The 27,007-nt window shown below is 42.5% G+C and overlaps 4 protein-coding genes across 4 annotated transcripts; 2 read left to right on the plus strand and 2 right to left on the minus strand.

Annotated features, from left to right (window-relative positions):
* Positions 1-8,600: 8,600 nt before the first annotated feature.
* On the minus strand, positions 8,601-9,437 carry LOC106645370 (cuticle protein-like). Its single transcript, XM_023390062.2, has 2 exons — positions 9,426-9,437; positions 8,601-9,206 (listed from the first exon to the last, which is right to left on the minus strand). The coding sequence occupies exons 1-2, from the start codon at positions 9,435-9,437 to the stop codon at positions 8,601-8,603; spliced, it is 618 nt and encodes a 205-aa protein (XP_023245830.2).
* Positions 9,438-11,525: 2,088 nt separating this feature from the next.
* Positions 11,526-12,414, plus strand: LOC106645371 (cuticle protein-like). The gene is made up of 2 exons (XM_023390058.2): positions 11,526-11,537; positions 11,800-12,414. The coding sequence occupies exons 1-2, from the start codon at positions 11,526-11,528 to the stop codon at positions 12,412-12,414; spliced, it is 627 nt and encodes a 208-aa protein (XP_023245826.2).
* A 3,436-nt stretch (positions 12,415-15,850) lies between these two features.
* Positions 15,851-19,101, plus strand: LOC111643029 (uncharacterized). The gene is made up of 3 exons (XM_089596092.1): positions 15,851-15,862; positions 16,153-16,911; positions 18,742-19,101. The coding sequence occupies exons 1-3, from the start codon at positions 15,851-15,853 to the stop codon at positions 19,099-19,101; spliced, it is 1,131 nt and encodes a 376-aa protein (XP_089452218.1).
* A 2,177-nt stretch (positions 19,102-21,278) lies between these two features.
* LOC106645372 (uncharacterized) lies at positions 21,279-25,802 on the minus strand. The gene is made up of 3 exons (XM_089596093.1): positions 25,549-25,802; positions 22,253-22,809; positions 21,279-21,697 (listed from the first exon to the last, which is right to left on the minus strand). The coding sequence occupies exons 1-3, from the start codon at positions 25,800-25,802 to the stop codon at positions 21,336-21,338; spliced, it is 1,173 nt and encodes a 390-aa protein (XP_089452219.1). The 3' UTR covers positions 21,279-21,335.
* Between the last annotated feature and the right edge of the window lie 1,205 nt (positions 25,803-27,007).

Consider the following 27,007-nt stretch of genomic DNA (forward strand, 5'->3'; position numbering starts at 1 on the left):
GTCTCGCTGCATGGCTGGCGTTTACTACATGTACACATCAAGCGATCAAGGACCCTCAAGGCCGATTCGCTGCTGGTGGATACCGCTGGATATGTAATAGACTCGCGGATACGGTGGATTTTTTGATACCGGTGCGGTATGGGTTCGTCGTTGAAAAGAAAGTCATTTGTGGGCACGGTCAAATTGACTTCTTGGGGTAAGAAGGGGCACCAAGGCACGAGAAAATGTGTTTCGAAAATGTACAAAGGCTAGAGTGAAACAACGAAATTCACGACTCGCTTGATTGTTTCTTGCACTGGGATTGTGGTTTCTTTGTCCGAACCATTGAACTGTTGTGTGTCAATTAAAAATACCCACGTGTACGTATCATACATTGTATTATACAGTAATCCATTTATGTTGTGTTTGAAAATAATGTAGAAAATAATAAAAACGGATCAGGGGATTGGAACAGAAAAGAGAGGGTGTAGTGTTGTATTGCGGCTCCCGTGATGAACCACCAGTGTGGATTTTTCCTGCACTGTTCTGTTTTAATCACTAGCGAGTAAATTTTCATTGGGAACTGATGAAAAGTGATTTTATTCGCTTCATGAAGTATATCATGGAAAATGCCATAGTTTTAATGTTGAAACAATTACGAAGTGATTATAAACGTTTCGAAGTGACTCCTCGAAATCACGACATATTATTGTCATTATAAATTTTATGTCAATCAGTTACAGCAAAGCTAAAAAACACGGAGACAGTTGGGCAACATTCGGTCACCACAGACGTTCAGAAGTCACAGATATGCGATCGAACGAAATATGCCACCATGATCCAACCAACCGCGTCTCATTTTATTTCTTCCAACTTGCATTTCGACTAGTGCAAAAAATCTTTGGCATTGCACAACCCATGTTTAACCGCTTGTCCAATCGATACGAAACTGTATGCGTATACAGATTATTTTCACCACAGATGAGTGTCATAGTTGCATTGTGACAGCTCGCAACCGAACACTGGTCATCGCGTATAATGAATTGTATGTCTATATATACACTTTCTTACATTAACTTGTATATGTATTAATCATCACACCGTGTGATGCCCGATTAAAACTCATCTAGCCCGTGAGTAATGCGTACAGAGATGCACTTTCGTTTTTAAGAAATCGGCAACGAGAGCGCGTGAGTATACACCGCAGACACGCACGTGGGACCCGAAAGCACTACTGACCGCATGAAACGGCGCGCATCTCGGTGTAATAATACGCTCGGCGCTTTTCTTTATCGTCGCTAATTAAAAAAAAAACGGCAAAATAAAGGCATGTGGGTCGCGAGAGCGAGAGGGGACGATAATTAAAATCGACACGCACGCGCGTGCCAAAACTTTTACCCGCGGCCTTGCACAATGTGTGTGCATTATATCCATCACGCGATCAACGGGAGAAAAATTTCTAGATCGGCGCGTGTGTGTAGACCGCAGGAACGTCAAGCGTATTTGCTGTTTCTTTTTTTTGTTGCTCTTCTTACGGTGCCTTGGCATCACGCGTACACGAATACAAGCGAGCAAAGGAGATACGGTTGCGATATGGAACGCGATACGCGTACACGATCACTTTCGCCGTAATATCCATAAATTTATGCGCCGGCTGGAGCGAGAGTGAAAGAGGGAGAGAGACAATGCCGTCGAGGCGAGTGCAAAAACGCGTGCGATGTCTATCGCGTGTCTCTCGAGTGGGCTTTTTTTCGGTTTCTTCTGTGTGCACGTGTCTTTGATGAAAAGAAAAAAAAAAAAAAAAAGACCACAGCTTGTATATGGCCAAAGTTGGGTGCGACTGGATGTGTACCTATACGTTCGCGCATATACGTGACATTTTTTTTACATTTCAAGCTAGCTATTTTTTGTGCCTGGGCCTTTCCTTTGTTTTTGCGTTTCTTTACAGCGTACGTACTTCTTTTGTATACGAACACAGGAGTCCGTGGAAGCGTATCTAATTAAGAACCGGGTGTATACGTACATATACACTTGCAAACAGGAAAAATCTTTCACTCGCGCTTGGCGTCCGTACACTTTCGTTCGGCTTATCAATTTTTTTTTTTTTTTTTTTTTTTTTTTTTTTACCGTGTCCAAGAGGGACGTTTTTTCGATTTTGATGTCTCGTCGCTCTATGGAGTGTTCAGTTATGCGTGAAATGGCCTTTTTTGTAGCGTTGTGTCATTACACACATGGTATGTAAGTACGCAAATTATGGTTTTTTAACTCAAACATGATAAGTTCGTTTTCACGTGTGATTATTTACGGCACTTTCGAGTCGGTCGCGGTTACGTGCAGCTTGTGTGTTTTTTATTTAAATGTTTCCTGATTTGATTGGTTGGATCTACATAAGTGGAAAATAAGTAGTTATTATTGACAAATTTCATTGAGATCAACAATAAGCAATGTTTATTTGCGTGAAAAATTTTAATTTTTTTACTAAAATGGGGAACAATCAATTACTAGCTTCAGAAGCATTTTTTTATCATAAGCAGTATTTATTTTAACAAAACTAAACTTTGCGATGAAATATTGTTTAAACTATTTAATTCTGTTTTCATTAACGCGTAAAAGTTTGAATTTTCTTGAATATCGCTGAAAAGTAAATGTTAAAATAATATACAGGGCTACGTAATTGTTGGAATAACAATAATAAAAAACATACATCTTAGTATAACAATTGCCATTCGTCCATTGTGGTCGTTTGATATTAAAAAAAAGAATGTTTAAACTGCAATAAAAGTTTTCAAGAAGATAATAAAGAAACCGATTTTAGTTGAGACCTTCCTTGCCTACGACCGGTTTCCATTTTACTCATACCGATTTACCGATCACTACATTGACCGGTTGATACCCTTGGAGATTTGTAGTTCCAATGGTATCTACTCTATAACTGGAGGCGCTTTTTTACATTACCTAATGAATTTGATTTAATTTTTGTTGTATTCATCACTTAATATTACACTCATGTAACTAGTGAGAAAAAACACCCTATGGCCCAATCCAATCCTTACAGCATAATTATCTCGAGATCAAACAGATTCGAGCTGAAGAAAGAAATGGTACATTATTATTACATTAAAAAAAAAAAATAGCAACATCGCCTAAAACATGTACTTTGAAAAAATTCGCGTATTCTAATAAATAAAATTTGTATCCAGTAAATACCTCATGGCCGTTCATCACAAAGGATTTACCATCATCCGTATTCCCATAATCTTTGAGATGAAGGAAATTCATGGTCATTTACACAAAATGAAACCTTCAATCGAATAAGTAGAGCCATTCTTCAATAGAGAGCACAGACACCTCGAGCAAAAGAATGGGATGACGATGAAACAAAAGAGCTCGTTGAATAATGTTCATCCTCGCCGGACCGATCGCACCTCCGACCGCGTAGTGAGAGCAAAAAGCGCATCCCAGTAGCGCACCTGCGTCTCAGCGCCCTACAATTTACACAATTGTGGTACGGCCAACATCTCAATCCACCACCGAAGGGGGGGGGGGGGAAATAAACCAGCCCAAACTCGGCGAGGGACTCATCGTCGCCTTGTGCGCACTCGATCATCATCGCACCACCGGCGCGGGACCAGAGAAAATAAAATCCCGCGGAGGAGCAAAGGTACACGTACAACGGGACGAAAAATAAATCGATGTCGAAACAGCAGCCGCGCAGAATAAACGCCAAAAAAAAAAGAAAAAAACTCCGGCCTACGATACTTTCACTCAGCTGGGGCGTATATGCCGCGACCTTTCGGCTCGAGAGCGCGCGGGAGGGGTCCGCGAAATTGGGCCACATTGTCGTAATGGCTCCTTCGATCCATACGCTGCATGTGCGTGTGCTCGCGCGGGCTACCGCGGGAGACTGGTGTATCTCGTTATACGGCTGCAGTTACGTAATACGTACATGTGGCGCACGTGACGGGGGGGGAGGCAGGAGACGGACAACCAAGGGGTTTTCGGGAGGAGGCTACTTTGACCGGTTTTTTCTGACATCCGGTAGCTCCTGTTAACGACAGATTAGCCGTTGTCGTGACCGATAGATCCTTGTTTTCGTTACATCTCGCGCCAGCGTCTTTGAAACTTGAGACTTTCACGAAGCCCAAAGTGTGAAACTATGATGTACTTTGTTGCGATGTATGGATTGCGAAACGTTTGAAGTTGAATCTACTCGACGATGTTTTTAGCGCACCCTTCATACGTTCGATCAAGGATGTTGCAAACTATTGAAAATCATCAAAAAAGGATGATAACTATGTTTACAGCTTCTAATAGCAATCTATCGCATATACTCGCTCGTTATTACTCTATAAATAAAATCGAAGGGGCCAAAAAAAAAAAAAAAAAAAAAAAAACATTTCCTGCAATTAATCAAATTACGCAGGGGCCTTGCCGAATACACGTGATATTTTTTTCTACTACCTGTGTACATGTGTACTCGGTCGTATTGCGCAAGCGGCTCGTCAATTGTTGGTTTGCCGCGCAAAGGTGATGAGAGGGCCCTTCACCGATCGGCCATCGATCGATACGTGTACCGTTGCCTCGAGATCGACTTCTAAGCCCATTATGGTGTGCTCGATCAAAAGAAACGCTCTTGTACCGGCACTGTATAATATATTAGTCTCGATCGTTTGTACAAGGGTATTACGACACACTTACGTTGTAAGCCTAATGGCCTGAGAAACCAGCCGATTTTTTTTTTCTCGCTTATCCCGGCGAAGTTTTCGTCCAGCGCGTAACTGAAGTCCGCATTATTCAACCGTATTTTCAATAATCAGCCGACATTAATTCCACGCCAGCAAATTAGCAGTCGCGTAAAACCCGAGTTTAATTGTACACCGTATTTATTTACAAAAGCAAGTGCATACAAATTGTCTCGCATTACATGTTATAATAATATGTACTTATGGTATACATACATCACTCCACAACGCAAAGTCCCAATGCAACGGATCAACCGTACCAATGTATAACAATTAAAACGCGAAATGTCATAATTTTCGTTGGCTCTTCCATGAAAGCGCAAAACCTTGAACGCCTGATCGGCATCTGTTGAATTTTCAAAGTCGACGCAATGTGCAAGATAATATCACACGACTCGCGTGCCTTTACGCGAGCACATGTATACATGAGTAATTACTGCCGGATACGGAGTCGCGAGCCTGAAAAGCCTTTCGTTTTCACGATCCAGCCGTGAACCATCGAGTTTCATTGTCAACACAACGAACCGTGAAAAGTCAAGTTTAAGATTAAACGTTGGCCGTTAGCTAATTTATGCCCGAGCGTGTACGAGCAAGTGCTAGATAAGTACGAGCGGATACGGTCTAGATACTGCATGCGAAATCTTGAGTCGGGCTCTTGTGTGGCTATGGAGAACAAAGCGTGCAATTTGCGTTAGATGATGCCGTGTGTGGATCGAAAGTACTTTCTAGGAATTTCATTTATTTGAGAAAATTAATTAAACGTGCACTGTAACACATTTTACGTGTCATTTGTATTATGTTGGTACAAAATTTGCGTGGGGTGCCCATCATTGTGATTCAAAGTTTTGTGCGAAATCCAAGATTTTTCAACGCCATTCAAAACACTGTGCACATCCAATGAAAATGGGAGAAAGCCAATGTATTATTATTCGTTGTTGTTTTTTTCCTCCTCGGGGTATCATTTGTTTTCCCTGCCAAAGTTCCGTATACGGTACGAGGGTCTTATAATGTATTCTGCACCAGACCTACTTTTTTATGACATTGCCGACTCCGGTGTCGCATGTGTACCCAATAAATGTTTGTCTGAATTTTTAAGTGTTTGTCCAGCCAACTCGAAAAATAACAATGATCACATTCAGAAAAAAAAAAAAAAAAAAAAAAAAACATGTACGGATGTGCCCCGTGGCCAGAGAGCCTGTTTTTTTTTCTCCATCATTTAAAAGTACCAATGTCCAAATTTCTTTAAGACTATCTACTGAAGTATTATTTGATTTTTAGGAACTATTTTTGGCATACAGCCAAGTCGTTGAAAATAAATGTATTATTTTTATTCCTTTCCGATTAATGTACTGTCTAAACTAATCGATACCTAATTACTTAATACTTTACGCGTCGTCCGATTAAACAGTGAGCATTGATAATTCAAAGGGTACAATGTCGCTGGAAAATGGATGGTTTTTGTTCTCGAAAAAGCGTTGCACAGGAGTTCTTTGTCGAGGAGAAAGAAGAGAAGGTTTTTTGCCGGCTTTTCGCAAAAACGGGGATACCTCGTTGCCCAATTGGTATCAAGGTCGACGACTATTCTTCGTGCGTCCTTTCTTGTTGCCCTTCATCTGCGGTTCTAACTTTGCTTCCAATCACTTTTCATTACGTTTCCAATTTTAAACATCTAATCGGGACACACAAGAAATGTATTGGATTTTTATTCATCGGTAGTTTTACGGTAAATTTTGCCAATCGCTTCGAGAACTGCTCATTACGATGCTTTCATTGAATACGTAATGTAATGTAATTCATAACGTATGGGTGGTACAGCTTTCTGAACGATATGTGTGTCAGAGGAGTTGTTTCACGGTACATCGTATGATCGATTAATCTGCACGCAGTCACTTGGTCACAAAAACATAGGTTAATCAATTTTAAGGAGCTATAAATAGTTCCCCGGATATGTTGGGATTATGTAATGGTTGCGAATCGGTAGTCGACGTTTCATAAGATTTTTCGGTGCAGATCGGGTGTTTAGACGTGATGGTTACATTATATATGTTGATGAATAATTTGCTAGCTATTATAGCTTACTTGACGTGTAATAGTATATACTTACCTTTGATCATCTGCATCCGAAATGACCCAGTTTCTACATGTTCCGTCAACTTGAGAAGGCGATGGCTTATCGGTTTACTTTCATATTTCGTATGTACAAGACATCTCGAAATCAATATCGAATTTTTTGCGAATTGGCTTTTTATAATTACGCAAGAGAAAATTATGCAAGCAAGAAATGTATAAACGTATGATTTGGATTAAAACCATTTACTTTCAATAAAATAAATATTCTTCTTTCCCTAACAATCCCTATAAATGTCAGGCTGTTGATTATTGCAGATTAACGTCATTAATAGTGCAACAGTAAATTGACTTGTGCAGATGAAATTTTGGACGCATCTCATGGATTTTTAATAAAAATTAAATTAGAAAACATACATAATCCGACATTTGTATTATTTTTGATACGTTTTTCCTTATATGCCTCTAAGATATTGAATCCTAATCTGCACAAATAATGTACTTTTTTTTATAAAGTTATTTATGGTACGAGTAAAATCTTTGGTTGAAAATTTAATTTCAGTCTACGATTATATAGTTTTTCGAGTATTCGTGTAGTACCTCAAGTATATAATTTGTGGTTGGCAATTGATTTTTGAAATGCCCAAAAAGGAAACGTCAATCCTTGAACAGGTAACCTTGACTCGAGTCATCCTTAGGCTATTTGAAAGTGCCCCATCTGACTTGCACACTTGAGCTGTGTGAAAAACCTTGCGTTATTTCGTACATTATCAACGGAACAATCTTCAGGAGCTCAAAGTTAGCAAGCCTTTTTTAACTGATAGAGTTACAGAAAAAAAAATTTTTTCATGGAGGGATATTGGATTGTAATATTCTTGCTGAGGCTACCATATCACTAATTTCAATGATTCGTGACGATGACCTTGATGCATTGTGGAGTTACATAAGTTGAGGTGTGATGGTGATGAGTATGTATTGAACCTAAAATTTTAATTATCTCTAACATTTTACGTTACAAACAAAAGAAACTCTTTAAAGTAGTTTTCAAATGACAAGTGACAACTTTTAAAATAATTATAACAGAGAAATACTTGTCTAGTAAAATTATCCATGTGCTATCCAATCTAATTTTGTTGTTGTTAATATTCCTCTTTATTAGTTTCTTGATTAAGATCTATACTCCATGCGAATGTTGTGTAAATGGAATTGTTGAAGTAGTGTAAGTACCAATTAAGAGAGCGACGCCTGACCCCTGGGGTCTTACTCTCTTTGCGATGTAAAGATATATAACAATTTAATATTATCATTTTTTTTAATGTCTTACTTTCTTTTTAAAAATAGCTTCAGAGTTTGAAATCGTCGCATACGCAACAAGTAGGTTATAAAATAAAAAACACTCATTGATGACCAAATAAAACCAGGCAAACGATCTTTAGGAACCCTATAGGGTATCTTCATTGAATCCTTCGTGGCAATGGGTGGGGTTTCGGAAGATAAACGAGGAAAAAAGCAAAGCCAGCAAATTAAATATAGTTAAGCTGCGACAATTTATTCAATATATTTACAACCTTATTTCACAAGCTAACTTAAACGGTACGAGAAAAACAATAAGTACAAAAAGCCTAAAAGATACATCATTCGTGCCGAAGATTGTGCAAAATACATATGAGATTAGGTGTGCGAACAAGTACAAAAAAAAATAAAGAAGCTAATCCGTCTCGTTTCTATTTTTTGATTTTTTGTTTTTTCTTTTTTTCGTGCGCGTCGAATACTCAAGGGGTTTTTCAGTCTCGGGGAGCAAGCCTTGGCTGCTTAGTAGTGAGCCTTGTAGGCCAGAGGGGCAGCGTAGGCCGGAGCGGCGAAGGCGGCCTTGGCGACGACGGGAACGGCGGCCTTGACGGCAACGGCGGCGGGCTCCTTGTGCACGACGGCGTTGAAGCCATTGTGGGGATCAGCGGTGTACTCGACGATGCGGCGGGTGCCATCGGCCTCGATGAGCGAGTAACTGCCCTGGACGCTGTCCCCGTTGCGGGTCTCCGACTGGCTCTTGGCGTCACCGGTGAGCGTGTCATGGACGTCGTAGCTGTAGCTGTACTGGGGGTTGGGGTCGTACTCGTTGTCCACGGTCTTGGCAACGACGGCACTGGCGACGGGGGTGGCAGCGTAGGACTTGTAGGCGATGGGGGCGGCAGCGTAGGCAGGTGGGGCTGCGTAAGCCTTGTAGGCAAGAGCTGGGGCTGGTGCGTAAGCTGGTGCAGCCGCGTATGCTGGTGCAGCCGCGTATGCTGGTGCAGCCGCGTATGCTGGTGCAGCCGCGTATGCTGGTGCAGCTGCATAGGCTGGTGCCGCATAGGCCAGAGGTGCTTGGCTGATGATACCGGCGCGGGCGTACGCCACCAGAGCAGCCATAACGACAAACTGTGGATGAAAATTTACGATATTAAATTTAATTTATCTAGTTTTATAAATATTTTTGTTTTTTTAATACATTCAGCTGGATGGTAAAAATTATGAATTATTATCTATCTAGTATTTTACACAAAAATGTTATTTCGCGGATACATAGTGACGAATGTATTGCGAGGAGAAATAACAATAGGCAGTGAAAATCGGTATGTTATGTTCCCTTGTCCTTACCTTAAAGGCCATTGTGGTAGAAGAGGGGTGCAAGATCGTCCAAGTGAACAAGCCGACTTGTGGAGGCCGATCGAGTGATGCCAGAAGTTTCAAGTGGCCCGGCTTATATACTCGATTTTCGCGAGCTCCCGCACCACTTGGTAAACGACGGCAGTGCAGTAAAAAAGAGCGAAAAAGAAGAGAAAAAAAGGGAGATTTCCCCCCCACCCCCGAAAAATCGTGCAACGACCGCGAAAATGATCCCGCGGGTACGTGTACTTTTACGTACGAATGTACGCGAACGTTACGACACACGAGCGCGGTTCATTGGGAAGGTAGTACCCAAGTACACACGGGCATCGGTCGCGTTCCTGATCCACTTTTACCGATGGCCAAGTGCGCTCTCGTATAAATGTGTGTACACGAGACGTTGCACGTGGCCGTTAAACGCCCATATGGATATTGCGTCACGCGGGCCTCTTTCTCCCGTAACGTAACCCAACATGTGTTTGCGCACCAGCGTGCAATTAACGCGCGATCTACGCTCTCCCGCGTTATTCGGACAAAATTTCTTTCTTATGCCTTTTTTTTTCTTCTTCTTCTACGATTAATGGCCCTTTTTACGTACACACGTCTTCGTCGTGGCGTTATGCTCGAGCTCCAATGATTGTTGCGTCGCGTTTAATTAGCCAGTGCAGTAGCTCCGTTGATGTATTATTCGGAATCATCGTAATAATGTTCTCGTATGTTGGACGTGTGCGTTACATGTAAAAATGCATTTTGACACGAGTTTGGGCGCCAACACGATCAGGAGGGAAAATGATCGATGAGTCGTATCGAGCGCCCGATCTGATTTTAATTTCGTGTATGGGTGTGATCGTGCGAGGATAATTTATTTGCACGTCAAATGTGGTTCTGAAACTCGTGTTGAAAAACTTTAGTCAACTTGTGTGGACATTATCATTAACGTGAATTTACAACTACCGGTTACTGGTCGAATCGACCCGACAGATGTTTCGATCACCTTTTTCAATACACTTTGCGCGAATAATTGTTCGACAGGGTTTGTTGAAAAGCATTAACACACGAGGCTAAATAAATAAATTACTACTCTGATCGGAGCATTTTGTTTCCTGATGTCTGGAATAAAAAAATCGAGTACATCGCGAATGGTATGAAATATTTAATCGGTCGAGAACGTGGAGTATCAAAAATCCTTCATCGATTGTTCAAAAAATTTCGCTAAATAGGGGCATTTTTGTGCATCAAATTCGTAAAATTTCGAATCCTCGAAAATACCCATTTAAATTGAATTCAGAAATCGATGAAACGGACATTGTTTGAAAAGAAGGTTTTTGTAAACAGAAGTGTGTTTGTTGGGTACTTTCACTTACGCGAATTAAAAAAAAAAAAAAAAAAAAAAAAAAATCAAAAAACAAATAATTCGTTTGGCATTAATTTATGTCCCGAAACGCACCGCGCACGATTCATCCGATTCATGATTAATTGATTCGTGTGGCACGAGAGAGAGAGAGAATGTGTTGTTCCTTTTTTCCTCGCGGGCTCCTTTCGATTTAAAGGTCACGCTCGTGTTCTCTCTCTCTCTCTCCGGACCGGCGTAACAATTTTGTAATCGAAATGCCGAGGGAACCGAGCACAGAGCACAAGAGAAAAAGAAAGAAACACGAAGGTCCTGCGATACTTACCATGCGTTCGCACAATATCTCGCTGACCCGATCTCTATCTTCTACCCAATGTAAATGTATACCTACTACTATTTCGGGGGGCCCGCAAAACCCATCGTCACGCGTATTCACGTGCGAGAGCGTTACACGTAATTTTGACAAGCAGCTAAGCTCCCGGCTGTCGGACCCTGGCTTTGCATCTCGATCAAGCGACATGTATACCGATCAGCGAGCGCCGATCGATAGACAACGCCGGGGAGAAAGAAGCATACGAGGAGGGGCATGGACACGGCGTAGATGGCACGGAGGTGTGGCGAGCGAAAATATTTTTCGGCGCGCGTAGACTTCCCCTATGGCCTCTGGGAAGTATATAAGGGCTACGAATTTTGAGGATCGGCATCAGTTTCACCTGAGCAATCATCTGAACTACCCAGAAATGGCTTTCAAAGTAAGTCTCGGTCTCAGTGGTATTTCTGCTTCATAGAATTGCTTTGACTTTGCTTTGCCAACATTTTTTTTTCTTTTTTCATACTTAAATTCAATATTTTCATTGTATTTCATTGATAATTAGTCTCCTCATAGTGATTTTCTTGTTAAATAGCATAACCGAAAACCTGTCGTTATTCCTATGTGGAAAAAACTAGCTTCTGTGAAAAACATGTTTTCAACCCTTAAAGTGGTAACGATTTAATTTATTATTTCTCTTGCAGTTCGTCGTCCTGTGCGCCCTCGTGGCCTACGCCAATGCTGGTCTCCTCCGATCGGCTCATCTGTACGAGGCTGCCCCAGTAGCCTACGCTGCAGCCCCCGTGGCCGGTGCCGTCATCACCAAGACCGTCGATGCCGAGCACGACCCCCATCCCCAGTACAACTTCTCCTACGACGTCGAGGACACGCTTACCGGTGACTCGAAGAGCCAACACGAGCAGCGCGATGGAGATGTCGTCCAGGGCAGCTACAGCCTTCGCGAGGCCGACGGCACCCGCCGTACCGTCCACTACACCGCTGACGACGTCAATGGCTTCAACGCCGTGGTCGAGAAGAGCCCCGAGGCCGTTGCTGTCAAGGCCGTAGCTCCAGTAGCCACCTACGCCGCAGCTGCCCCAGTTGCCTACCATGCCCCAGCTCAAGTTGCCTATCACGCCCCGGCTGCCCCAGCTGTTGCTCACTACGCCGCTGCCCCAGCTGTTGCCCACTACGCCGCTGCCCCAGCTGTTGCTCACTACGCCACTGCTCCAGCTGCCTACCATGCCCCACTCGTCGCCAAGTACGCTGCTGCCCCCGCATTAGCCTACCACGGTGCTCCTGCCATCTACGCTCACTAATAGTATACAGTTATCAGTTGTGAATACCCACGTAGACATTTGCTTGTACAGAATTGTAAAAGTCTAGCTTGCGGTTTTCCCCTTATTGCGTGTCATTTTATATATATTATGTACAGTTTAATTTTCATTTCTTTGAAATGGAATTGTTATCAACGGCTGTGCTGTTTCGCATATTTTTTTTTAATTCATTAATAAAGCTTACTGATCATTGATATGAACATAAACAGTGCCTATTTATTTTGCCTCGATGATTTTTAATATTATATATAAATGGGTACGGTGCTTACCAATGAAACCTCTGAAATTAATTTTTTTTAATATGCCAAAAAAATTGTAGTTAAACAAGTCGGTGCTACAGATATTTTATGAATTTTGTTTAACAACTACATGGCAATGGTGATTTAGAGAATCAAATGATTTTTGCAATTTATCATCAAGTATGTATTAGTATTTATAAGTTTTATTCTTTTTTCGACGGCAATTAATCTCATTTTGGTGAAAGTATACTAAAAGTAGAAGAGCAATTAGTCTCGAAAATACGTCATTTCAATTAAATACGTGTCATTAGCCGCTTGAGCTTAAAAGTCGTGTTGAAAAAAGAAAATTTATCGAAGTGAATTATCTTTTATTTTGTTACTTTCATAAATTTTGTGGTAAGTGTCAGAACCGAAAAACAGTGTGACTATGATTTCATACAAATTTTTTGGAATTTTTCTTTATCTTTTTCCAGCGAATGAGTGTTCCACCTCAATGGATTTTTCACCGATTTTTGTATCAACGTATCCTTCTCCTTTCTCATCAATGGATTGCCATCTTAGCAGTACATTCAAAAGTTACATCACGTATACTGTTGATCATTTAGAATATCAGCCCTCATTTACCCCGATGATTTATCCAAGACGCTGTTCATCGTGCTACCCTTATTACTTTTGTGCCAATTTTTACCCTTCAAACTACCTGTATACTAATTTGTATGAGTCACGTTGAGCTTAGATGTGCCTTTATGCAGAAGTAACTTCACAAAAGAAATATACGCGGCCTACGTGTTCGATAAAGTATGTATTAGCAAATCCTTATGCTGTTGTGTATGATAATTATATCGTATGGTGAAATTGAGGCATATAAGTTGAGTAGAAAACTCATGGCTGTGAGTTGGCCCATCAGTAAACTTTGAGCCAAAAAGAGCAAACAATAATTTTTGTTTTTCAAAAGCTGACAGAGGGACCTCCAAAATCCGTCACTGTCGATTTCTTTGAGCTTTTGCAGTGCTCTGGATTTGCTTGGCGGTAGTTTTGGCTCCCTTTTAAAAACTGTACAAATAAATGCATGACTTAAAATCCACGATTTTTCGGAAAAACAAGAAAAATGCGTATACTCACAAATGAAAATGAGGAGCATAGTACAGGTACAATAAACCGCTTGGGGAAGTAGGAGACTCTTCAAGCCGTCCCCGATATCTTTACCTTCCGTTGTAACGACGGCGGGCACGAGAAAGGACATTGCCGCCATGCCCACCTTCTGACCAACGAAGCCCATACTCGTAGCCATGGCAACTTCGTTGGGCCCGAACCATCGCGCCGCAAGTATTCCGGGCAGGGATATCACTACCCCCTTGCCAGGCGTCGATAGATTATACACTACGATTGTGCTCTGCACTCCTACAGTTGATACTTTATAGAATATAATTTTTCACGAAATGATAAGTAAAGTTTATCAAATTAAATCAATCGATGATAGAAAGTATTATGTACTCAAAACGAAAAGTAGTAATGCAAATTACCTCCTTTTGGACGCTTTAAATTTATAAGGATAAACATATATTGTTCACTTTTTTCGAAGTTTCTGATAAAATTTCAATGAAAAATGTACATAAATTGATGTTAAGCTCATTTTTATCTTTACCAGACACTTTTTTAGTGAAAAAATTTTAATGTATGATAAACAGTACTATCATTACTAAGTAATGAATTAAAAAATCATTTTTTAACATTTAAAATTAGTTTTACAATTTTTTGAGTACCGCTGTTCGATTGGATTTTTTGTTGTCTAGTGTGAATTGAAAAAATGATTGCTTCAAAGAGTAAACTAAGAAGATCATCATGTCACAGTTCACTACAAAAGTTTTTTTTTTTTTTAGCTTATTGTATGTTTATTAGAAACATTCTCCATACCCAGCAATAATGAAAATTCACAAAATAACTAATGAAAAACAATGCCAGTACAAGTCAAGGCTGATTGCTCAAAAATTTTAATTTTTTAGATACCGTTTAAATTAATCTATTTCCAATCCTTTTGAGTATAAAAAATATTTCTCTCAAAAAATCAAACTTTCGAGCTGTTCAAAAAATTGGTTTTGTCAAACCTTCGAAAAGTCGATTCACCGATTTCGTACATACACTCGATTAATCAAAATCGTTTTCTTTTCCACTCCCTCGAATTCTCTCTCGGCAAGGTTGACCAAAAAATCAATAAGAAACCAAAATATACGATGTAGAAAGCTAATAAAAATAACGCACGCAAAATATGCGACGAGTAACACGTCAATCTAACGTCAGCTTTGCAACTTGTGTACAAAGTTGCACAATGTATCGTTTGGCAATCGGCCGTACTACTCTTGGTATAACTGATAGTTTTCTAAGTTAAAAAAAAAAAAAAAAAAAAAAAAACATAACATCAGAGTGATGCCTCGTTAATTACGTTTTTTAACAATAGCATTCACCACATGGTCTCATCTACTCGGCGGTTGATGCCTTTGTAGGTTACCATTAGAATCGATGCTCGTAATCAGACTCGAATAAGGGATTCATCAAACGCGCACAAGTTACACGAGTCATTTCGATTAATTATGTGTAAGCCAGTGAATTTTCAGGCAGAGAAGAAGGTATGTACAGATGACGTGTACGATCGGGGCAGTGGCCAGTGGATGCGAATCGACAAAAAATCGAGTGAATGGAAACGAGCGCGTCCAGATTTTCCCATTGATACGTGAGAGGCAGCGCGAGACACTTTCTCCGCGAGGCGGTCCCCCTCGTAATCCGCCAAAGTGACACGTCTGCGCCTCCGTACGAAATTTTGACAGCCGGGAGAAGGAGACAGTTTAGAGAAACTATTATTGTGGATTATTTTTATTGGCTGCTGCCTTGAATACGCGTTACATATTATCTCTTATGACCGATCGAGCGACACGAGTTTGCGGGGCTCGCTCGTATGGGAGAAGTAAGAGGAGGTGGGTACTCGCAGATACGGGTATGCCTAATTTAGACGAAAGAAAAAAAAGAAACAGAAATATACCTACAGTCGAGTGGCAAAAAAGGCGGGGTGACAATGGACAAACCGTCGTTGAAATTTGACTTCCCTCGTGTGGTATAAAAGGGACGTCTGGACTTTGGACCAGTATCAGTTCCTACCGTGAACACCTCTAGCAAACATCCCAACAATGGCATTCAAAGTAAGTTTTGCTCTTTCCGAGTGGATTGTGCCTTACCGCATAATATTTCTCTTTTCTCATTTTTTCGCTGGTCATCACTATTTTACGATACGGTTGTAAATAGTTATTTTTTATTGTTCATTCAAATACAATTTTTATTTGCATAGAATCACACATCTGTCACGTATTGCATGAATATATAATGATTATTGTAAAATTAACTCATTGGTACGTTACACGAGTAAAAAAACCACATCATTTATTTTGTCACGTTAAAGTATTGTTTGTATGATTAATAAATTGTCAAATAGTTCGTCCTCTTCGCCGCTTTGGTGGCCTACGCCAATGCTGGTCTCCTCCGATCGGCTCATCTGTACGAGGCTGCCCCAGTAGCCTACGCTGCAGCCCCCGTGGCCGGTGCCGTCATCACCAAGACCGTCGATGCCGAGCACGACCCCCATCCCCAGTACAACTTCTCCTACGACGTCGAGGACACGCTTACCGGTGACTCGAAGAGCCAACACGAGCAGCGCGATGGAGATGTCGTCCAGGGCAGCTACAGCCTTCGCGAGGCCGACGGCACCCGCCGTACCGTCCACTACACCGCTGACGACGTCAATGGCTTCAACGCCGTGGTCGAGAAGAGCCCCGAGGCCGTTGCTGTCAAGGCCGTAGCTCCAGTAGCCACCTACGCCGCAGCTGCCCCAGTTGCCTACCATGCCCCAGCTCCAGTTGCCTATCACGCCCCGGCTGCCCCAGCTGTTGCCCACTACGCCGCTGCCCCAGCTGTTGCCCACTACGCCGCTGCCCCAGCTGTTGCTCACTACGCCACTGCTCCAGCTGCCTACCATGCCCCACTCGTCGCCAAGTACGCTGCTGCCCCCGCTTTTGCCACCTACGCTGCCTCCGCTCCAGTTTACAAGGCTTCCTACGCACCTTATGAATACCACCACTCTAGCCCAGTTGTGTCTTACCACGCCGCTGCCCCAGCCGTAGCTACTTACGCTGCTGCTGCCCCAGTTATCAAGGCTGCCTATGGATACCACTCTGCCCCAGCTAGCTACACCACCGTATATTAATAATCAACACTAAAGATTTTTCCACTCCTTGTCTCGAAAAGCTCAAGTACCATCTCATAATTTGTATTGAGCTTTCTCGCAAGTTTTCTATTACTGCTTCACATTGAAGAAGGAATTACATAGAAAATTGGGACTCGCGTGGTCGTGTATCGACTTAGTTGTAGTAAATACCAGTGCAGTTGTGAGATTTGAATGGGCCATTTCTATAACGATTTTTACAAGGACGATTGTGCCATTTATCAAATGAGCGAGACAGCTCGCTTTTGTGTTCTTGTAATTCTGTTCACCGTTTTTACCTGTTGTATGTTAATAAATGTGAATATTCCAACATAAACATTGAAAATTTACCACTTATTCTTTATCAACAAACCTTTTTCCCGTATAGAATTCACCAGAAAGCCGTACCATGATAATTCTGCTATGTATTGCTTGCAATTGATTGATTGACTAGTTATTGTAACTACAAGATTGCAATTCTTATACATTATTCAAGTACATAAGTACGACGGGCTACAAGAACTCGGAACGATTTCACTACCATCGGATTAATGGATGGACGAGTTTGATTTACTTTTGTTGTTCATTCCCATGGGATACATAATAAAAAAAATGAAACGCAAATGATTGGATTCTCAAAAGAAAGTGACCAAGTATTGTCTGTAAAAAAGAACGCGTCTTGTAACACTAGACTTTTCCGTGGCAATGCTAAGAAAAACACCCTCGAAACAAATATAGGTTCATAAAAAAAAATAAACCCAACGATGTAGTAACAACGTAACGTCCATACGATTAATACGATCTCGCATCTGGCGAATGTATACACGTAAAAACGAACGAAAAAGATCTTTCACTTTAAGCACGATACCCAAGACCCGAAAAAAAAAAAAAAAAAAAAAATCTCCATTCGAGCAAAATTGTAAGAAAAACAAAGCGTATGATGTATGATTGGCGCCAACCTCGGGTGGAGATCGCCTCGGGGGACCCGAATTTCGATACGCGCGTGGTTATACAAACACGTCGATCAAACCGGGAGCTCTCGTATCGGGAGCAAAAAATGTAAAGAAAAGGAACACACGCGGGCCTCCTGTACTCCTCGCGAGAGATTGCTATCGGTTTCGCGTATCCTTCGCGTAGAGAATTACAGCAGAATGTCTGATTTCGCAAAAAAAAAAAAAAAAAAAAAAAAAAAAAAGAGGAACCATGAATGGAGAGGATTGGCGCAACTATGGCACGGTAATCAGTCTCGGGAACGCGGATGATCGCCGAAAGAGATACTATTCCTTTCGATGATCGGATGGGGATCTATGCGCTCATTGGATAAAAAGAGAGAGGAGGAGAAATTCGCGGTGATTTTCGGGTGATGCGCTCGCGGCTGGCGATGAGCGGAGGTGTACAGCGAGGGACTGGATGTATATATCCGTGGGCCATTCTAGGCGCTTAGATTCAGTCGTGGGACCGATTTTGCCGAGTGAGCGTCATGTCTGCGGTAAGTTTGGCTTTTTTCAAGTGTTTGCTCGTACAGCTGGAAATTCGTGCGGATGAATATGTATTTACGTGTTTTTTTGTTTCTTCTTTGTTTTCGTTTCGTTGGCGTAACGAATGGAACACGTAATCGTTGCGCTTCGTAAATCACGCTTTAAATGTGTGATCCCTTTTTTCTTCATTTTTTTTTCTTTGTCAATCTCAAAGCAGCGCAAAGAAGTTGATCGCGAATAACCGAGATTAAACGCCGACTTTCTCCTTGGCTGTCCGGTGCAAGGGAGTGGATTAAAAAGTTAATTCGACGGATGCGCGACGTTTTATTGACCCTTCGTTTTACAGCTGGGAAAAATATTGTTGCTCCTCGTCGTAATGTACGACGCCAGCGTCGACGTGACCATCGCCGGGACATCGTACGTCTTCCAATCGACGCCAATTTTCACCATTTCCCAGCACAACGTCCATGACCAGTCGGCGCTGCCCAAAACGCATCCGGCGCTCGTTGGCTCATCTGCCATCGACTCCTACTCGCAGGAACGATTGTCCGAGTACTATGTCCAAAAACCACAGCCGGCATCCCCGAGCCACTCGGTCCAAGAAACTTTAAGGCCCGACGTTCCTCCTGGATACACTTTCTTGCCCGCGATGATTGACGCGCCTCCTGGGTACCAGCTGTTCAAGAAAAACTCGCCCTACTATTGAAATTCTGCTCGCTCTTGCTACTCGTGCACGCAAGTGGGTGAAATTGTGTTCTGATCGTTTCATAATACCATGGATTAGAAATGGAACTGCCGTGTGACGTTTTTGCAGTAATAAAATAACGTTGTAAATACCTGTGCGAGATGTATACTAATTTTTTTTTTTTTTATTAATTCACATTGTGATGTAGTTATAAAATATCTACATTTTGTTAAATTATTATTGAAAAAAATATATATACATTTGTGTATTCCTTCATCCATCGTCGAATTCTACCACCTCAAAAGTGAAATCAATCAGTTCGCAGCGAAGATCACTAAAAACGAGCCGAAAGTACCACGGGTATTCGGGTTACCAGAAAAAAAAATCATTGAAATTTTTTTCTCCCAGTATTTCGCGTTACATCTCGTGCGTCCTTCCAAGGCCGCCTGTCATTCCAAAATTGCAGACTACAATTGCTCACGGACTGAGAAGAAATGGAAAGGGAGTTGTAAAAAACACACCGAATCTACTCACCAATTACACATTAGCCCGTCGCCAAAAACGTGGCTCAGGTAAGTGTACGTGAATTATTAGCGCGCTCGTATACCTCGTAAAATCAGCCACTTAGCCCCTCATCGTTGAGTCGATGAAAAATAAATAAAAAGTACAGGTAAGTACAATACATAGCGCGTACCGATCTTTCCCTGTCCGGCCGATCTCGATGAAGGTCTTGGCGAGTGCTGAGGGAGCCAGGATCAATTACGCAACGCGCCCGTCGTTTTGTCCGCACGCACGACGGAGAGGCGTAGCCCGCGAGCGTGTGACCTTAAAGTTGTGATTTCTCGGTGGGAAAGGATCTCTCCTGGATCGGTATAAAGGCGGGATGCTGAACCGCCTCGGCTGGCATTCGCCGGCTGTCGCGCGCGGGAAAAGTTTGCAAAGGATATTTTTTGAAGTATAATTGTCGACCTGGTCTTTGTTGTTATGTTTTTGTTCCTCGTTTGAAGTAATTTTTTTTTTTTTTTAATCTAGGTTATCAGAGTGTAAAGATAAATATAAATATTAATCCATATTATGAACTTGATGGGCACATATACTCGACTGAAAAAAAAAACTGACTGATTTAAGCCAAAAATGTGTCATTTAAATAAAGAAACTCGACATACTTTCTCCGCGCATAAGTTTTATATTCATGAAAAAAACAGCGATTTCAGATGCTAAAGACTGAAATTTCGAACTTGATACTTTTGCATTAATCTTATGGAAATGAGATTTTTTTTTTCTGTAATATTGACAAATTAATCATGTATTTATAGATAACTGTCCCTCATTTGTGAGCTTATTTGAATTCGTCATAACCATATAAAAAGTTATAAATGATCCTCAACTCCGTAAGATCAATGAGACCACAAGCTCCGATCTTTACTTAGTGTTAAAATTTTACGTTTATCGTACGATTGTAAACTATGAATTGGGAAAACCACAAGATTTTCAAGCCGTTGAGTTTTTTATTTATCTCGTTCTTATGAATTTATACGAAAAAATATTTTTGAGGTAAAGACATTACATGTAAATATTAGAATCCTATTTCTCCTCTACCCCTATTAGGTCATTTATGAATATTAAGAAAAAGAACTGTACATAAAAAAATGAATCAAATCAGCGCACTACTACTAATAATACGCTAATCAAGTTTGCTTATTTTTGCTCGAAGAACAATTAATGATACAAAAATTTTCACGGAGTATTTATTTTTGTACACATAAGGGACAAACTATATACACATATATATTTTTTTTACATTTTATGTTCAGCGTTTTTTACAGGGAAGTTTATTTCAAAAACCACTCAAGATGCATTAACAACGTAGCCTTTTGATGCTCTAATACACTTCGTTAGTAAAGACAACTCATGTGATTCACATTTTCGCTGTAAAAAAAAAAAATTTCAAAAAACGAATGTAATCACGCCCATGTTGCAAAAAGCCTTTTTTACATCACCTAGCTGTTATCTTCTTGTCGTTTTACCCGAAAAAATGTTTTAACTCAAGCTCATACGGTAAAAACAAAAATGATATACATGAATAATCATAACCAAAACGTATAAATCTCCGTGAAACGAGGAATGTCAACGGATTCTATATATTCTTTCCGAAGAGTAGGCCCGAACTGTTGCAAAAAATTGAAGCAAGGAAAAAAAACCAGTGAACGCTTTCCCCGAAGCCTTATATGTAGGCTCCATAGGAAGGCCCGAAATTAGTGCTGGTAGGCGTAGTTGAAAGGGGCGTTGGTGATGGCGTATCCGTAGCGTCCGATGGCCAAATGCTTCTGCGGTGGTAGGGCCGGCTGAATGGGCGCAACGACGGGTGCTGGTGCCACCACCGGGGCTACAGGGGCGCCGGCGTATCCGTAGGGGTGATGGTGGGCAGCCAAGAGGTTATTGTTGTACGGGTGATGATGGGCAGCCAAGAGATGGTTGTTGTAGGGGTGATGATGGGCAGCCAAGAGATGGTTGTTGTAGGGGTGAGCTGGGTAGGCGAGGTGGTTGAAGCCGAACGGACGGGCTAGGCCAGAGTGGCCCGCCACCGACACGTAAGCGTTGGCTGGGTTGGCGACAGCTGCAACGAAATAAAACAATCATTCTCTCGAGCAATCACACACGCTTCATCTTGTTCAACTAGCTCATGATTTGTCGTTTGCAACACTTTCATCTAAACATACTTAATAGTTAATGCACAGATACATATGTGTATTGAATGAGGATGAAAGCAAATTAATTTGTGCGCTTGAAATACGCAAAAATCGGTAAAAAATTAAAACGTGCAGTGCCTCTTTGAGCAAACATTTGGAGGGGAACCCTTATACTCGTTTGTAACCGTAAAAACAAAAACGACAGGTATATAATACACCTTGGCACATCGATCACATCTTTTTTTTTCCTACCGATCCCGATCACGAAAGACACTCGAGAGTTTCCGTACCCACCAATCGATCGTTACGTCCAGATACAGGTAAAAAAAAAATAATAAATAAATTACACCAGCTGCAGCGGTAAGAATAACCGACGTACGCGCGATTGCGCAACCTCTCCAGGAAGCAATCAATCGGCAAAATCGGCCAACATTCGCACCCTTCCCCGACAACAATGGCCCCGAGTCGCCGCGGTAACTCACCGTTGAGATGACCGTAGGGCAGATGCCCGGGCACGACCGGTCCTAGGCCGTTCGGGTGTACGGGCAGCTTGGCCGGTCCCAGAGGACCCGTCGGCGGCGCAACCCCCAGCTCCTTGCGCACCACCGCGTTGAACCCGTTCACTGGATCCGCCACGTAGTCGACTATACGACGACTACCGTCTGACTCGATGAACGAGTACCCACCCCTGACGACGCCACCCTCCCGGCTCTCGTGCTGGCTCTTGGTGTCCCCGGTCAGGGCGTCCTGGACGTCGTAGGCGTAGCTGTACTGCGGGGCCACGTCGTCGTGCTCGGCCGGCTTGACCAAGGGCCCACCCAGGGGCGGTGGTGGCACCACGGGCACCAGGGGAGCGATCGGGCCTTGCTTGACCAGCAGGGCGCTCGACGACGCCGCGAGGACCGTCAGGACCGTGAAGGACAATTTCTGGAAGTACAATGCACAGGTCAATTCAACACGAGCACCCGGTACGCCGGAGTGAGTCCTACCAGTAGCGCCATGCTTGGGGGATGGTGGTCGGCCGGTGGTGGCAGAGAGTCTAGTCCCAGACAAGCGGCCCGTGCCCGTTATATACCTCCGAGAGCGGCTACTGCACTCGCTCTCCTATCGTCTTAGGGCGTCCGATCCAGCATAGCCCCACTTGTCCCGCGCGTGCCCCCTGGCATCGATCACTGCATTTTTATCCCGGGTCCCCCCGTAACTGCGGGCTACGTGTGTGCTCGAGGCTCTCCTCGGAAGATATACGACGTCGACGCCCAAGAGTCGTAATCCTTTCGGTTAGTTTTTCCAGAATGTGTGCGCGTGCGTCGGGAAATCGTGCGCAGGGCCATTCGATGGAGACACCCGACGCGGGAAAAAAGAGGCGTTTCGTAATCTCCCTCCTCCCTCCTCCTTCAGCACAACTGAGCAATTGTGCGATGCGTGTAAGGCCCCTCTCGACGAGTGGTCGCCGTTTCGTTTGTGCGTGTGTTCCTTTTTTTTCAATATATTGTTTTTGGGGGCTTTCTAGTTTAGGTTTTAAACGGGTGGCATCGCGCATGGGTGAACTAGAGGCGACGGCAACGTTTCATCACGATCGTCAGAAAATCACCCGGGGATTTTTCAACGCCACCAGTGTCTTTTACACCTCGTTCGGGGGGTGCAGATTACCGCAGACACTGCGCCGATTTATACTAGTTGCGCAAGCGGTTATCCTCGCTCGAGGGTGTGTATGCATGCACAAACATAGCCGAGAGGCTAATTGAACGTCAACTGGATAATCTTGGGCTTCTGCGAGCAGATGGAACAAAAGTGCCCTCCCCTTTTTCTCGTTTGATTTTATTTCTATGTTTTTGACGATCGGTGGAAAGAAAAAGAAAGAAAGAAAAAATTAAACATCTCTGGTCGAGTCGCACACACGCATGATGCAGTCAGTGCCGTCAATGTCGAGCCTTACATATAATAAATCAAAAAGTCAATCGCTCCCCCTCTCAATCACCAAGCAATTAACTGTCTCACGCGCGCACGGACAAACGAGTAAAGTATCGATTCGGCCGATTTTCCTCAGATCGGCCTCGAGATCGCTTTTATTACGTTGCACGTATATATGACGCTGCAGCTGTACGCAAGAGAGAGGGATATACTTCCGCGTCACTCTGTTGTATGGGTTATACCACTATTATACGTACAGTTTATCCTTTGCCTCCCCGGGGCTGTAATAACGCACTGCGCGATCGCTCTGTACATGTATATTATAATATACGTATGTGTGTGCATTGCATGGCTCCCATGAAGCCAACATAATCATTGCGTTGCGGGAGAAACTGGCACTTTTGTCTCCTCGCTCAATTTCTTTGTCGCCGCTCGTGCGATTGTTCCGAGCAACTTGAAAGTTCATCCTCCGAGTTGTGATTCAACAACTATATTTTCCATCAACTCGTGTTAGTTATCGAGCTTTGTAGGACACTTTTTTTTTAAATCCATCAGTTAATGGTATGAAAAAAAAAAAAAAGTACCATTCAGCCTTCAAAGCATGGATTCCAGTCGGCAAACCAGAGCAACCCTGTCACACGATTGGCGCTGGAAAAACACTCGGTGCGGCCAACTAATTGCTCCGACCTGCAAGTTTAACGACACTAAATCCTGTAATGACGGGAAAAAATTTTCTCTCAACCACCAATCCTAGATATCCTACGTATAGGTAAAACGATAAAACAGTCAGCTTACAAACAAACAAAAAATCAATAAAGACAGCTTGGCTAACGACAATCGGCAATTAAAAAAAAAAACCATAGCCGTGCCACGCGCTCTGGAGTCAGTAAATTGTCCACCAGCTCAATCGGGGCTCCAATTTGCAGTAGCGTTGTAGGCGTTCTAATGACGAGTTGTTGAAGAAGAAAAAAAAAGTCACACGCCGAGAAGAGAAAAAAAAAAAAAATCTCAAATAGAGACACACGGCGCTTAATTCGTACGTGCAAACGCCGCAGGCCCATAGCCGAGGGGGACGTGGTACTTAAAATACGCACTGTCGCTACACTGCTTTATAGGTGTTACGTTATGTTATAATTCGCGTGTACGCGAACTCGCTTGCCCGTACCACCTTTCGATGGACCAAACGCTGTGCCGATGAAATCTGGTTTTAAGCCCCTTCCTCGAGCTTTATTGTTCGGTTGTACGTACGTTTTAAGCACTCATTTTTATGTTTACCACAAATATATATTTTTGAGGAAAGCAAACAATGTATTTTACCGTAAATAGTAAGTCCATAAATCCTAAAAACGATCATCTCGAGAAAGTAAATAAAAAAAAAAAAAAAAAGGAAGCTGCACGGCAGCAGGTGAACGTCCTCCGGCAAACGGGAATCGGCCCAGAGAGAGACGAATAATATACAATGTCCGCATACATGTGCACCGTTTACGCAAGGCGAGCTCACGCACGTATATATATAAACGAACGAGGAAGACGCGGAGGAGACTCGTGACAGCCCGAGGCCACACAGACGAGAGAGTATAAGCTCATCCTCCTCTTCTTTTTTTTTTTCTTCCTCACCATTGGCTCGCGGTCAAGGTCGGCCATATCTCGCGTGCTCCCGATGATGGCCACGGACAACGGCCCATCTTCGGTGAATCACCGGGGCAACTATATACGGGGGCTCAATTTTACGGTCTTGCGCAACAAGGTGCGATGAACCGTGTCAGCAGAGTGCACACGGGCGTGTATCATACGAGTGGGACCGAAACGTGTGAAACGCCACTGGAAAAATTCTTTAGTTATGTGATTTAATTGAAAAATGTTATACGCTTCTATACAACTGTCATCCTGCGATGAAGTATGGCCACACTTATCCCCGAAAGTTACAGAAGATGCGAGTTTACTCATTTCTAGCGTAACGCAATCCTTGAAAAATCCAACTAAAATTAACGAGAGTCTATTCAACGACTTGCGCAACAGCGATGAAACGGAGCCATCGCCACCTTCATCTCTGCAAACGAAAGTATGGCAAATGTAGAGCTGACAAATATCCTCTGCTGCGAAGAACGGATGAGGTGCCATTATTCGGGATACATCACGGTTCCGTAATTGATTGTCTTCGAAGCCTATACGTACATATGTATATATGCACGTACGGTATCTGCGTCGCATTTAAAATGGTAGGTGCATGTATATTTATGGTAGAGAGGGGAAGGAGTTGGTGCTACGACTTTCGTTGTCGCGCAATACTCACCTGCTGGTTATTGGTGGACAGGACGTGAAAGTCACTCAGCTCATTAATATTGACGACGCAGCTTCGCACTCTTTTTTTTCTTTCCTTTTTACAGCATTATCGTTATTATTTCTTATACGCATACGCATGTGTGTATGGTGTTTCTCTCGTTTTCTATACAACAATGATGTTAGTTTAGGTGATTTTATCGCTTCTGGGATGAATGAAGATACTCTAGGCTCGAATAGAAGATTGCAGCCGTGGTATAATTTATTGACATGCGCCGTGAGTTGACATTTGCATGATAATCGTCGTGGTATGCCTTTTTTTTTTTTTTTTTTTTTTTTTTTTAAACTGTCTGCAATGGTGCAACGCCAAAGTATCGCGATAATTGTAGAGCAATTTTCGATTATAATTGATATGGGAGTGTGCGCGCGTTGCGTTACTTCGAGGCAGTCCTAATTTTTAAATCATACGATCACTGAAAAACAGTAAAGGAGGCTTTTAATTTTTTTAAGGAATACGTGCGTCTGTGATAACGTTGCTTTCTTGGAGCTAAATTTTTTTTTTTTTTCATCTTTCCAAACGTAATGCCAAAATCCAAATGCCCGTATGTATAATTTCAGGGGACTTTTTAAAAAAGTTTCACGTATTTGCATTTCACGTAATTCTCTTTTGATGGAAGAAAAAAAAACGAGCAAATGACAGTATATTACCCAACGATTTAATATGTACGCGTGAGTGCGTTTTTCACCGTCCCCATGCACAAAAATCGATGCATATGAGACTATCGATGAAAAATCAACAATTGAGATCGACTCGTCATGTTTCGCCACGCCTACGACCCCGCGATGCAGCTCATTGGAGTTCCGCGCACAAACTTCCAATTAGGATCGCGGGCGCGAAAAGCAAAGCGATTTATGTAGGCCGATCGCCGAGCCCATCTTTCGTATTCCACAAACGCTTTTCCCCCCCATTGGTGCGCGCGCGACTTCATACATGCACAATGTGACGGAAGCGCGAAACGAAAGGGACAGCGCTTATGCAATGGAGC

Source organism: Copidosoma floridanum, unplaced genomic scaffold (assembly GCF_036245765.1).
Source record: "Copidosoma floridanum isolate Cflo_tuat_1 unplaced genomic scaffold, Cflo_Japanese_pri ptg000029l, whole genome shotgun sequence".
Lineage (NCBI taxonomy): Eukaryota > Metazoa > Arthropoda > Insecta > Hymenoptera > Encyrtidae > Copidosoma > Copidosoma floridanum.

Coding starts and splice junctions, on each gene's coding strand:
- LOC111643029 (XM_089596092.1), top strand. Junction 16,912..18,741: donor CCCCAGCTAGCTACACCACC/GTATATTAATAA, acceptor TTCGTTTTACAG/CTGGGAAAAATATTGTTGCT.
- LOC106645372 (XM_089596093.1), bottom strand. CDS start 25,802: ATGGCACCTCATCCGTTCTTCGCAGCAGAGGATATTTGTCAGCTCTAC. Junction 22,810..25,548: donor GATGACAGTTGTATAGAAGC/GTATAACATTTT, acceptor GTCTGGGACTAG/ACTCTCTGCCACCACCGGCC. Junction 21,698..22,252: donor GCCCTACGGTCATCTCAACG/GTGAGTTACCGC, acceptor ATTTCGTTGCAG/CTGTCGCCAACCCAGCCAAC.